This window comes from Glandiceps talaboti, chromosome 7, assembly GCF_964340395.1.
Source record: "Glandiceps talaboti chromosome 7, keGlaTala1.1, whole genome shotgun sequence".
In the NCBI taxonomy this organism is placed as follows: Eukaryota; Metazoa; Hemichordata; class Enteropneusta; family Spengelidae; genus Glandiceps; species Glandiceps talaboti.
Window position 1 is genome coordinate 12,332,909 of NC_135555.1, and position 14,103 is coordinate 12,347,011.

General features: G+C 37.0%; 1 protein-coding gene across 1 annotated transcript; it reads right to left on the reverse strand.

The window, feature by feature from the left end:
• Positions 1–2,770: 2,770 nt before the first annotated feature.
• On the reverse strand, positions 2,771–11,001 carry LOC144437862 (uncharacterized). The gene is made up of 8 exons (XM_078126893.1): positions 10,837–11,001; positions 8,214–8,434; positions 7,478–7,709; positions 6,736–6,797; positions 6,368–6,468; positions 5,711–5,794; positions 5,156–5,270; positions 2,771–4,128 (listed from the first exon to the last, which is right to left on the reverse strand). Exons 1-8 carry the CDS (start codon positions 10,901–10,903, stop codon positions 3,556–3,558), a joined length of 1,455 nt encoding a protein of 484 aa, XP_077983019.1. The 5' UTR covers positions 10,904–11,001; the 3' UTR covers positions 2,771–3,555.
• Between the last annotated feature and the right edge of the window lie 3,102 nt (positions 11,002–14,103).

The following is a 14,103-nucleotide window of genomic DNA, read 5'->3' on the forward strand; positions in this document are numbered from 1 at the left end:
GATAGTGTAGTGCCAGTTTTGTGTGTGCATGGTGATAGACAGTGAAGTGAAGTTGAGATGTAGACTGAAACATCCGTTGCTGTGGTTGCTCCGCCTCCGTAGACCTATACATAGCAAGTGAGTGCCTGTATGCCCACAACGATGAATCTCTCAAGTCTAGGTGAGACATGGTCTGTTCATTTCAGGGGAATGTTGCATTCCAAGGGTTTGATAAAGTACACTTGAGATGATTTACAGCCCATAACACCAAAGTAAAGCAATTTCTGTATGTATCACAATCGTTTATATCATCCACATCAAGTATAAAAGTATACTGTTTCATTTGCTAATTAACCACATTAGAAAGGCCACATGCGCTAGTTTGTAAATAAACCAATTGCAACAGTATACTTTTATTCTTGATATGAATGCTATAAACGAATGTAATACATAGATGAAGTGTTTTACTCCAGTGTTACTCGTTGCATATTTCATCGAAACTACCAGTATTGTCACCTAGAAAAAGATTGTCACCAGAAGAAAATATTTTCCAAACTCGAGTATTTCGCAGTTTGTGAGTGTATGGTATTCCCTTTAGATCTTTTCCCGATTAGATGTCGGGAAACAATGAATATCAGAAACATTTGGATACAAATATACTTGAATATTTATTCGGTCTCTGAAAAACTAAATAAAGGAAAGAAACATGGTCTTGTTTAAATTGCAAGGTATAATTATAAAAACTTTTTTGTAACAATTCTGAATATTGCGTCGTGTCAAATACATGTATAGTACAGTACTGTACATCGAAAGAAGTAAAAGTTCATGTTTTGTCATGTTCACGATGGAACTTTTGGCCAACCGAAAACAATGTAGGAGAAATTCCCCTTGTCTGTATTTTGTCACTGTGGTTGGTTGAGGCCCTTTATAAAGTTTCAGTTGATCAGAAGCGGTGAATGTGACTGCTTCCCGTTTTCTCATTTCACGTGTGTGAGACACCACACAGTATATTATGGATTAGATTTGAGTTCCTTTCTGACGTCATGAAGGTGTGACCATGATGGTGAAAAAGTGTTGGATCAACATAATTATATGCACAGACACGTGACATGTACGTTCTAGATAAATAATTTTATACAGCCCGCGATATTACCAATGTGAACCTTATAGCAATAATTCTTAAATTGTCAGAACTATTTTGGGGGGATTTTTAAAAGACCTTTTTAAAATTTCAAACCACTGTCGATTGCTGTTAGATGAAGTGGTTAGAATTAATGCACATAGTCTCAAACATTTGAGAGACGGTACAGGCCTTGCTCACACGTTCATTCTCTTCCTCCATAATTATGATAATAAAAGAATTGTCATCAATTATCTACTTATGAATATCAAAAAGTTTAGTCTGTAATCTGGCTTGACAGTATATTGCCCAGAGACTTGGCTATCTGACTTGGCATACTGACTTGACAGTATAGCCCACAGACTTAGCTATCTGACTTGACATACTGGCTTGACAGTATAGCCCACAGACTTGGCTATCTGACTTGACATACTGGCTTGACAGTATAGCCCACAGACTTGGCTATCTGACTTGGCATACTGGTTTGACAGTATATAGCCAACAGACTTGGCTATCTGACTTGGCATACTGGTTTGACAGTATAGCCCACAGACTATTGCCCACAGATTTGGCTATCTAACTTGGCATACTGGTTTGACAGTATATAGCCAACAGACTTGGCTATCTGACTTGGCATACTGACTTGACAGTATAGCCCACAGACTTAGCTATCTGACTTGACAAACTGACTTGACAGTATAGCCCACAGACATCGCTATCTGACTTGACATACTGGCTTGACAGTATAGCCCACAGACTTGGCTATCTGACTTGACATACTGGCTTGACAGTATAGCCCACAGACTTGGCTATCTGACTTGACATACTGGTTTGACAGTATATAGCCAACAGACTTGGCTATCTGACTTGGCATACTGGTTTGACAGTATAGCCCACAGACTATTGCCCTCAGATTTGGCTATCTAACTTGGCATACTGGTTTGACAGTATATAGCCAACAGACTTGGCTATCTGACTTGACAGTATAGCCCACAGACTTAGCTATCTGACTTGACAAACTGACTTGACAGTATAGCCCACAGACATCGCTATCTGACTTGACATACTGGCTTGACAGTATAGCCCACAGACTTGGCTATCTGACTTGACATACTGGCTTGACAGTATAGCCCACAGACTTGGCTATCTGACTTGACATACTGGTTTGACAGTATAGCCCACAGACTATTGCCCACAGATTTGGCTATCTAACTTGGCATACTGGTTTGACAGTATAGCCTGAAGACTTGGCTATCTGACTTGACATACTGGTTTGACAGTATATAGCCAATATACTTGGCTATCTGACTTGGCATACTGACTTGACAGTATAGCCCACAGACTTAGCTATCTGACTTGACATACTGGCTTGACAGTATAGCCCACAGACTTGGCTATCTGACTTGGCATACTGACTTGACAGTATAGCCCACAGACTTAGCTATCTGACTTGACATACTGGCTTGACAGTATAGCCCACAGACTTGGCTATCTGACTTGGCATACTGGTTTGACAGTATATAGCCAACAGACTTGGCTATCTGACTTGGCATACTGACTTGACAGTATAGCCCACAGACTTAGCTATCTGACTTGACATACTGGCTTGACAGTATAGCCCACAGACCTGGCTATCTGACTTGGCATACTGACTTGACAGTATAGCCCACAGACTTAGCTATCTGACTTGACATACTGGCTTGACAGTATATAATCTAGCCCACAGACTTGGCCATCTGACTTGGCATACTGACTTGACAGTATAGCCCACAGACTTAGCTATCTGACTTGACATACTGGCTTGACAGTATATATCTAGCCCACAGACTTGGTTATCTGCGACATACTAGCTTGACAACTTGACTTTTCTGGCAAACGCCATATTTTTTTCAAGTGAAATAGCCAATTCTCTGTGCTACTGAGATGCGACGTGTTAAGCTGCCTCATCACAGCCATCACTGTACTGTAGAAAGGCAAAACGTCAGAATGCATCTTTCTACAAAAAAAGTTACATCGGTTGCTTTTATTAAATATAATAGTTTCTGAAATGAGAATTAAAATTGCGTCGATCAAATGAGATTCTACATCTCGTGGACGACCAATGGTCAGCAGTAGTTTATTAGTTGTGTTTTTCCAATTATGGACATTAATGGAGGGGTCATTACATATATATTCATTAATTATTATTGTAATCCGTATACCTCAAACATTCAATATTTGATACATAAACTGGTATCTTGATTATATGTTGAAAGGTTGTTGTTGATATGTTGATAGGAGGGTCTTGAATACTTGGAATTATAAGTAGTTGGTGATGCATGATGCAATATTTTATTGCAAAATGTATAGCACTGCTATTGTAGGCGACAAGTCACAAAAGTCATCGGAATCCACATCTTTCGAATTCTGGTCACTCGGCCCTCCGCTCTACTCGAAAATTTGGGGTTTAAAATATCTCAAAACAGATTTTGTAGTTCTATTTGAGTGTCACTTTCGATGTCTGCTACTGGACCTCCAGAGTTTCTATCTCGTCTGTTGTCATAAACGGGAATGTCTTCGTCGTGTTTTACAGCCTGGTTTACGCTATCATTTGCCGCGTTGGTTTCTACTGTATCGATTAGGCCACTGGAGGCGGTAACAACTGGACCTCTTTGGCCGCTGGGGGCGGTGACAACCTGATCACTTTGTCTCCTGGGGACGGTGCCAATATCGTCACTTTCTCCGTTGGGGGCGGTCACAACAGGGTCACTTTGTTCGTAGGGGACTGGGAAAACATTACTTCGCCCGCTCTTTTTCTCTTTGCGTTCTTCGTAGATTGGAACCTCCACAAAGGGTTCTTTATCCCTCCACGGTATTGCGAGACACAATAAGGTTCCCAAGCCAACGATTCCGAATAAGATAATCGTAACAGTGATCCCAATCTGCCATCCATTCAAAAGTAATTCTTTCATTTTTGTTACGGGCATTGTGTCATCCTCTTCTTCTTCTCCTTCTTCATCACCAACTCGAACTTCTTTCACTGTTAAGGTCTGCTGGAATAAATGTGTTCAAAACAACATCATTTAATTTATATGATCATATAATCATTCTTTTGTTCTGAACCAACTTTTTTTCTAAAACTCTGCCAAACAAGTGGTTTTCACTCCGAGATTTTAATCCTAATCCAAAGTGGGCTTTTCATTCGTCAACCTTTGTTTATGTTGTCATTAACTTTAGATTTATCACTAGATGATTTGACGAGAGAGGCCCCTTGTTAGACAGTGACATGTAAATAAGGCCATTCCAGACCACAGGGACACGTATTATTGCTTAGATTGCCGCCCTGGATTGCCGTTTTCTTAGGAAAATATCGTATGAATCCTGCTGCTACAAATGTATCAATCTCTATACTACAAAGAAATATAAGTAGGAATATATAGTCAAAAGGTTGTTATATTTAGTCTGTAGACCCGGAAAACAACAATCTAAGAAATATTACACGCCCCTATGTTCCAGACTGCAAACAGGAAATTGAGAAGACAGCGCCCTCACTCAAAATGTCTGTATCATCACCTCATAGCTTTGTCCCTACGTATTCTGTAGAAGTGTAAATCGGGGATGTTTTTCGTATTGTTCAGACCACAGGGGCGTGTAATATTTCATAGATTGTTGTTTTCTTATTGCTTAGAATGTCGTTTTCTTAGGAAAATATCGTACGAATCTTGCTGCTACAAATGTCTCTTCCCCTTACATGTATATGTAGGAATATATATATTAATCAAAAGGTTGTTATATTTAGTCTATTGACCTAGAAAACAACAATCTGTGAAATATTACACGCCCCTGTGGTTCAGACATTGAGGAAAGCAGCAGTGCTCTAAAATTAACTGAGTAACCGATACCATATATACCCCCAAGGTAAGCACCGACAGGAAGTAGAGCGCCACCATAGCAAATTTTGGAGAGGCATATGAGTAATGCTTAACAAACTCCTTCTCCGACGATATCAATTTTTGCAGCCACTAAAATATTTTAATGTAAAAATGTATATTTTTCCTATAAGATTTTGATACTTACAAAACTGTTTTGGCCTTCTTGAAGAGCTGCAAGGAGAGCATCTTGAGGTAGGATAAAATCGGACGAAACAGAGCAAAATGTGTTTCCGCCCTCTACGTCCACGAAGGTGAGGACACTGTAGGGAAAATTTGTAACAAGAAAAAAAAGAGTGAACTATAGTATAATACAAAGATAAAGTACCATATGAAATGCAACAATAAATACAAAATATTAAAATACATGAACTGAAAACTTACAATGAAGTATGAGCAGTCATCAATGTTCAATTTCATTGCGTCAAAAGACAAAGTCACATCTATGATAATTTCGGTCAAGGTGCTACCGGAAACACCCGAAAATACTCGAAGTAAATCCGACGGGAACTGACTGAAAAACTTGTCATTTTAAGGTGTTTTCAGACGCTTTTTTTAAAAAAAAGTTTTCAGATTACGTTTCACGAACATGTCGTCTAGCAAAATAGCAATAGTAAATGTGAGCATTTTGAATCACCTGTAACCTTCCAATAGTTCGTACCGGTGATCATAATATAAAAGTACAAAAAGAAGTAACCATTACCTTAATGAGTTGCCTGTACGTCGACGAGGATATCCACCAGCAACGAATACGTTCTTTGCATCTACAATATCTGCCGTATTATCTCTATGTTAGAAATAATTAAAAAAGAAGAGTTTGGTCTCTATTGGGACGTTTGTCTGTCAATCACTTCTACATAGTTTTAACATAATTAGCCAACCCCTTCTTAAAGGCCAAGGATTCAATCCCAGGTTCTCACATAAGTGTTATCTTATCAGTGGAACTATAAGGATTACATAGGATTATTCTTTTGTTCAAGACCAAATTTTTCTATATAGGGCTCTTCCGGACAACTTTTTTTGATTACCTTAATTTTAAACCTATTAGGGTTAATAGGAACTTCGGCTTTAATTACAAAAATTGTGGTCTCATTTATCTTTATTCAACTGTTTACTTCGGTTCACTTCTGTTGTCCTATTTTATCTTTTTGTACTTTAATTCCCAGAGTAAAGTGATTACTATTACATTAAGTTGTCAATTGAATATATGTAAGTTAAATACTAGAGGAAAAACTCAAGGAAATATAACTACGTTCAATAACTATTAGTACACATTGTCATGATTAAATTTCAATGACTTAAATTTCCAACCGCTGGACTGTACTACGTTTGTTCGCCAACATATATGTGGCGTTCTTACCCGATGTCGTTATTTCCGCAGCATTCGGCATCATGTAATTTACAGTACCCATTTACGGCATTAGCGACGTCTGTCCGATACTGCCCTGCATTTGATGGCCACTGGAAAGGCAATTAAATATTTCATGGAACATATTATCGACAACAAATTTAAAATACATGTAGGTGTATTAAACTGATAATAGGGTGTGATCATAAACGTATGCAGTGATGAGACCACGCTCGACTAGACTGTGAGCTGGGGGGACATGACAAAGAAAATGGAAAATCCGATTCATACACTCGCACTTCGGGGTCCCACGCTACGAAAACAAAGCCTCGCTAAAAAAAACTATAAAGTGTATGTGTTGGAAAATAATGATAACTCACCAGTGTCATTGAAAAGCTTGATAAAACCACGACAACGCCATTGTCCACTTGTGATTGCATCGCTAGAATCGAAAAAAACAACAACAATAACTATATACGGTAGAACTGAAACAAATCAACCACGTACACATGCAGTTTAATTCAGTAAATATCGAACTGTTGCAATTGGTCTGTCCAGTAAAAAATATTAATTATTTAAGCTTTTTACTGTCTTTGTTGTTGTTGTTACGATGTTGTATCTCACGTGGTTAAAGGAGGTCACGACTGCTTTTATCGTAATACACGATGAACATTAATCAAACTGCGAAAATGCACACAGGAGTGTCCATACAAACATTCCCATCCTCGGATTCATTTAATGTGCCAATTTCAAAATCAAAATGATAAGATCGTTGTTTTGGATACACTCACAGTAGATGTAGGGATTACGTAATGTTTCCTAAGTTCCAACCATGTTTCATATTCCTAACCGTTCAACCCATTCACCTTTGTAGTTCAATTAATTTTCATTGTAATATACTTTTATTATCCTAGTAAAATGTAACCACAGATGTTATCATATTTGTCGTCCAGTGATAAATAAAAATAATCAAGGAAGGACACTCGTGTTTGAGATCACCATAATACCAACATGCGTATCTTAATATATTATTCTGTGCTTTCGAAAAATAATTTGTATGATATAATTAATCGATTAACTTAGTCATAATTTAACATTGTACACTCTCTCGCGAGAACTTACGTGATTCAACACATGGCGATTCTCCCGCCATGCCCTGTAGCCTGGGACCAAACTTGATGCATTTGTCGTTATTTGTCAAGTCAGAGTCGTTGACTGGACTGCCCTCAACGTCAATCACCACACATAGATAATTGAACAAAGGACAATGTTTGACTGGTACGTTGACAGTAGACGTCAGACCAGATAGTGTAATGCTGTCACCTGCACTGATTGCCTGGGACAAATCTGCAGACTGCAAATTAAAATCATTCAGTAAATATTTCATATACTTCAATTAATGTCTATACTTTTTTTTCAATCGCTTCTCAACACAAGCATGTTGGCAGAAAGTTGTTGTTGACTATATATATATATATATATATATATATATATATATATATATATATATATATATATATACATGTATGTATATATATATATATATATATATATACATGTATATATATATATATATGACACTTAACAAACAACGTGGCGAACGGACATGTAAGTTGACGATTTTTTTCAATTTCACTACTGTCCTCTCATCATGTACCATGTGATCAAAGTGTAGCCATCCTGTCTATGATGATCTCATCACGTGACCACTACCTATCCCATTCCACTCCATCACACAAGTTCATATATAATATATAACGAAATAAATTGACAAGAAAAAATATACCCAATAACACAACTCAGTCTATATAGATATATACAAACAGTTGTCATGGATACACATTATACTTATGCTTACATTAACTGTTATATCATTGATTTCCATTGAATCTACAGCATTCTCTTGTTGCACGTTGTCGCTAAAGAAAAGCTGTACTTGGATGTTGTCAGTGGCACTGTCTACCACGTCACCCGGTCCATTATTTCTCACTGTTACGTCAAATGTGGTAGGGACATCAGTACCAGCCGTAAAACTGTCTGGATCTGATGACGTCACCACGAACACTGTAGGCTCTAAATCTGTAAGGGAGAACGTGAGACGTCAAGGTTCAGAAAAATACATGTACGAGTAAAAAGCTGTTAGAAAACAAACCTATACTTTGAAACTATGCAACACTAACCGACTTTTAGTGTCCATTTACTGTGACACTATCGTTTGTTGAAACAATTGAATTATATACAAAGAAGTGAAGTTGATATTAGCAAAAGATTTCGGGAAGGTGGGTATACTGTGAGATGGTGGAAGTCATCTGAAACGCTACACTGCTACTGTGACCAATGTCCATTGTCAAAGGTATACGTATTCACGCCCACTATTTTATTTACACAGTTATTAGTATTATTGTTGTTATCATGGTTGCTGTCCCATTTGATTTCATATTAGACCAGTCATCGGTTTTCATCTTGTACTTGTATATTTTACAGCATAATTTTACCAGTTTTTTTGGACCTTTTTTATTCAGTTGTTGTTCTTGTTTTCCTGTTCTTTTTAGTATTCAGATAGATAGTGGTTTCAGTGTGAAGCTGAAATGTTGAAATAAAGATCTTAACAGTAGAAGTCGTGTCGTGTTTTAATTTAAACAGACCCAGACCTATTTACGTGTCGAAATTTAAATTTATTTTAGTCTTAAATAATTTTCACATACAATGAATGTAGTTTTATGAAGTTTTATGAAAGATTTGGTGTTTTGGAAAATCAGTGCCTATTCTTCGTTTATTTCAAATTCAAACTAGCAACCACCTGTTGCATTAAATTATTTCTGAGAAGGCGGTATGTAAGTTATTTGGGGGATAGTATTTAGCACACACTATGATATATATTGGTGTGATATATAGAGCGCCACCACCCTTCAATAAAAGTCTTGGTAGGTATTCACTTTTACAAGAAGCCGTAAATTGAGGGCCCAAATGTTAAACCTCGCTGAGTTTGATACAATTATAACCAACACAACTCTACTACTACTTTACTAGTTTCTGGACCGTGTCGAAGGAATGTGCCATGGGTTTCTGCGACTTCGATTCCTCTTTCTGTACATAGAATTATTGAACAGGTCTCAGTGAAAGTATAAGAGAGACAATCGGGATGTCGGTTTCCTAAGATATATACATAATGAAACTAATTATTGCTATACGCAGATGTAGTGGACGTTGGTCACAGTAACAGGGTATAGCGTTTCTGATGACTTCCACCATCTCACCGCCGGTGTACATTGTTAGGACTTCCAATATTTACATAATCTTAGGGTGGCTACCTCCGCACAGAACATGAATGCAGAAGGCATGCTAGCACTCGCTTGTGCAATCTACCACATCGGACAACAACAGTTTTAGTTTGTGTCTATTTTAACAAACCGAAACCTTGATTGCCACTGTATCATCTTATGGTATGAGATACAGCAAGGAAATAGTGGCCTACCAACTGCCGACTTCATACACTTTGAAAACTTTTGACAAGTATTTGTCATAGGCGACAGTAAAAGAACAAACACATTCTCCAATGCCTAGGTTACAGATGACCTCCGAACCAGGAACTATCAATACAATATATACATAATGGACACCCTGTCTCTATCGGTTCTGTGGGATACTGTGTAAAGTGATCACTACAGCTGTTCCGCCATATCTAGTATTAACTACCTTTGTCACCACTGTGATTTCTTTTCTCATGGGATGGTAAACAATGATTGTAACCTCTTTGTTGTTTAATAATTCAAACAGAATTAAAGTCTGATGGACGTGTGTTTTGGTTATACAAGTAGTTATGGTGAAATTGAAATGCTTCTGAGAATCGATTCACTCACGGATATGCTCTGCTGTATGGAATTATACGTTGTTGTTTTTCTTTACAATTTTATCATTGAAACTCATCATATTTGCGTAAAGCGGGTCCGATATTATGTATACACGGCACCCGCTGTTGGATACTTAATGAATACTAAATTACGTGATTAATTTATGTATAAACATAGTTTTTAATTTCAACTCATTTTTTTCCACATACGCATTATTGATGCACAAATACGGTGCCAGTAGATTATTCAACGTTAGAATAACACCCAAAGCAGTCAAAATCCAACAAATGTGTTATGGCATCCATATTTTTTAATTTGAAAAAAAACAACAAATCCGTATGGTAGGGGTCATTTGTCAATATGTTGCAGGTGCTTGTGACTTGCCACCCTTCGAAAACAGACCACGATATTCAGAACACACCAATACGATAATCTCTTTACTTTAAATTTACATTCACAGCTTTTTTGCAGACTGATACCAATACCATCGTTCATGGACGTTTTTACTGTGAAACCAGTTGAAAAGATAGCTTGTATACTCTACACAAATTAATGAGTAAATATGTCCGAACTCTTACTTCTAACAGTGCATGGTAGCTATAAATAACTATACTCTGTCGTTTCACTCACCTTGACTCACCACACAAACTGCTGAAAATAACAGTATCGGTGTGACGTAACTTGTCAGTATATCCATATTTGGAAGATGTGCGATTTTAAAAAAGTGATTTTTGCAGTTAACTTGACGAAAGCCTCATGACATGACAAGTCAGGTCGTATACTTATCCTCGTATTGTACAATCAACCACTGAAAGCGACAACATTGAGGTCATGAACCCGGACCCTTTCACATCAGAATTTGCATAATTGTTCATTTGCAAGTATAATAAAGTAACAACTGTGTCAAATTATTGTGCGGAGGCATAATTACTCGGGCATGGCGTATGGAGTTCTCAATTGCACGTAATGAGGTCAGAGAACAAATTCCAGGCCCCAACAACTAAAGACAGCTATCGTGTCCTGGTGTGGAAACATTTGACGCCATATTTCCATATTTCAGGAAACCTATACAATTACATGTAACAAAGACTACAACATACATACATACGACATGTATGGTTATGTTTGTACAAATGGACGTTGTGTCATCTTTAGGTAATCTGATTGGATATACTTTTCAAAAAAAGGATATTTCCATTTTTTGTCAATGAATCATACATATATATTCGATGACCGTACACAGTGTACCGATATGCTACATGTATTTTAATTACCCCAGAATTTGATTTGACTATTGGCTTGTTGTAAACATCAACGTAATATGAACGGAGATTACTAATTAACATTTTAGCCACGTAATAAAATGTGATATTGCTCTCCCATACTGCAAAATACCCAGGGCTGAAAATACCAGTACGTGCTTTACAACATCCGGGTATTTTGCTCGAAGGGACGCTGTCACAGTTTAGGGACTTGAAACCACCTGTTGATTAACTTGACCACTCGGTACATCAAATTTGTATTTCTGTTTTCGACAAAGGAACGCAACAGGTTTTCGTACTTCAAAATGATTTTAATACAAAAATCACAAAAAAATCAATCAGCATTTAATACTTATTATTCTTTTGTAAACGCTATTAAGATATCATAATCATATACATCGTCGTAAACTAAACCCTCTTTTACGGCACCGTCCATCGTCGTTAACTACAGCCTCTTTTACGGCACCGTCCAAGACTCACAATCAGGGTTTGTAAGACTTCATCCGGACTAAGTACGAAGGTGCCAATACACACACAAATGTTGCGAGTGAAAGGAGTAACTTCAACAGAGCCTTTTAAAGCGTATGTACGTACGTATCCATGCGCACACTTCAAATTTAAATGTTACCTTTGCTTTCCATACAATTCATAACACCAAAGTAAAGCATTTTCTTTATGTACCACAATCATTTATAGCATCTATGTCAAGTGTAAAAGTATACTGTTTCATTTGCTAATTGACCACATTAGAAAGGTCACATGCTAGGCTTGTAATTAAACCAATACTTTTGCATTTGATATGAATGCTATCAATGCGTGTTACTCGTTGTATCAACCTGTACCTACTAGTGGTTCTCTACACATGAACAATATTTGTGTATACTAGGGAATAACGAGGAATCATTTCTGATGCAACTCTCGTATCATCTATTTCAGTTTTGGTTGCACCATTCATATGTAATTGATCATTATCAATGAAGAGAAATCGAAATTTTGGTATAAAAGAAAATGTTTTCTATAGTCTTTTTGTAGTGAAGTTATACATATTACATTTGTGTGTTTCTGAGTTCACGTTATCTTCCACGCTTTACAGTGTATGTTAAATGACAAGAAATTAATACACGACTTGACATGACAAGATGCACCCTTGCAAGATAGATTATTTAGTCAGTTTATATATCATGAGATCAGATTCATTACAATTCTTCAGTTCTTCGATGTTGACAGTTTCCCGGATGTTAATGGTACACAAACACGAATGGGTCTCTAAAACGAGAAGACAAAAAATCACAATAAATCAAATAAATGGTAACGCAGAATGAATAAATACACACTGACTATATAAATGAATGGATGGATGGATAGATGGATAGATGCATGCATGCATACATGAATGAATGAATGAATGAATGAATGAATGAATGAATGAATGAATGAATGAATGAATGAATGGATGGATGAATGAATGAATGAATGAATGAATGAATGAATGAATGAATGAATATCGAACAAACAAAACGAGAAAGTACATGACAAACAAGCAAACAAACCAAACCACCTAAAAAACAAACCACAACACAACACAACACAACACAACACAACACAACACAACAGCACACAACACAACACAACACAACACAACACAACACAACACAACACAACACAACACAACACAACACAACACAAAACTAAACTAAACTAAGCTAAACTAAACTAAACTAAACTAAACTAAATTAAACAAAACAAAACAAAACAAAAACAGACAATTCCTTCAACACTTACTTTTTTCGAATGGGTAAAGCAAGAAATATAAGGGCCGCTACGACACCAATGATAATTATACAACAGATGATAATTACTACAAGAAGCCAGACAGGTAGGACTACGTCATCTTGACCAAGGTGTGTGGTTGGTGTTATCGATCTTACATCAAAACCAACCATCTGATAAAAGATGTAGAGTAAAGTGGGTGGAGGGTCTATGAGTAAAGTAATACGTTACAATCTACAATGTCTAATTAAAATTTGATCACGAAAAAGGATCGATTTGTTTCACCTTTTAAGTATTTGTCAGATCGAGATATTATGTGAGATCACCGGTGTGAGATTATGGGTGAACGTGATCACCAGACTGGTAAACAACGAACGCAAAGGACCCAGACACTGGACAGACACAGTAGATGTGAAACACGGTAAATCAAGCAAATCGAGACGTTTAGCCCCACTGTGCACTGCCTATACTGGCATATCGATTGGTATTGGTGTACATTGTGAATATAATTTGGGTCAAGCTAAGCGACGTTCTACGTCTGGTGATACAATGGTTTCCGTTGTATCAACTTTTTCATTTACAAGATTTACAACTTCCAATATAAAAATTCTGCTCTCAACAGCATTTGTATTAATTGAGATATTTGATTAAACTATTATTATACGATAAACGCAGTGCCAGATTTGACATTATTTGTCATAAAGACGCATTCATGCACACTTACACTGAAGAAATCGTCGTCTCTTTCTGTTAGTGCCGCCTGTAGGACATTCTGTGATAAATAGAATGTGTCTGTTTGCCGTCGTATTCGATTAAGAAAGACTTGGTTTGTACTGATAGCGTCCCTTCGTCTTCTTGTTTTGCT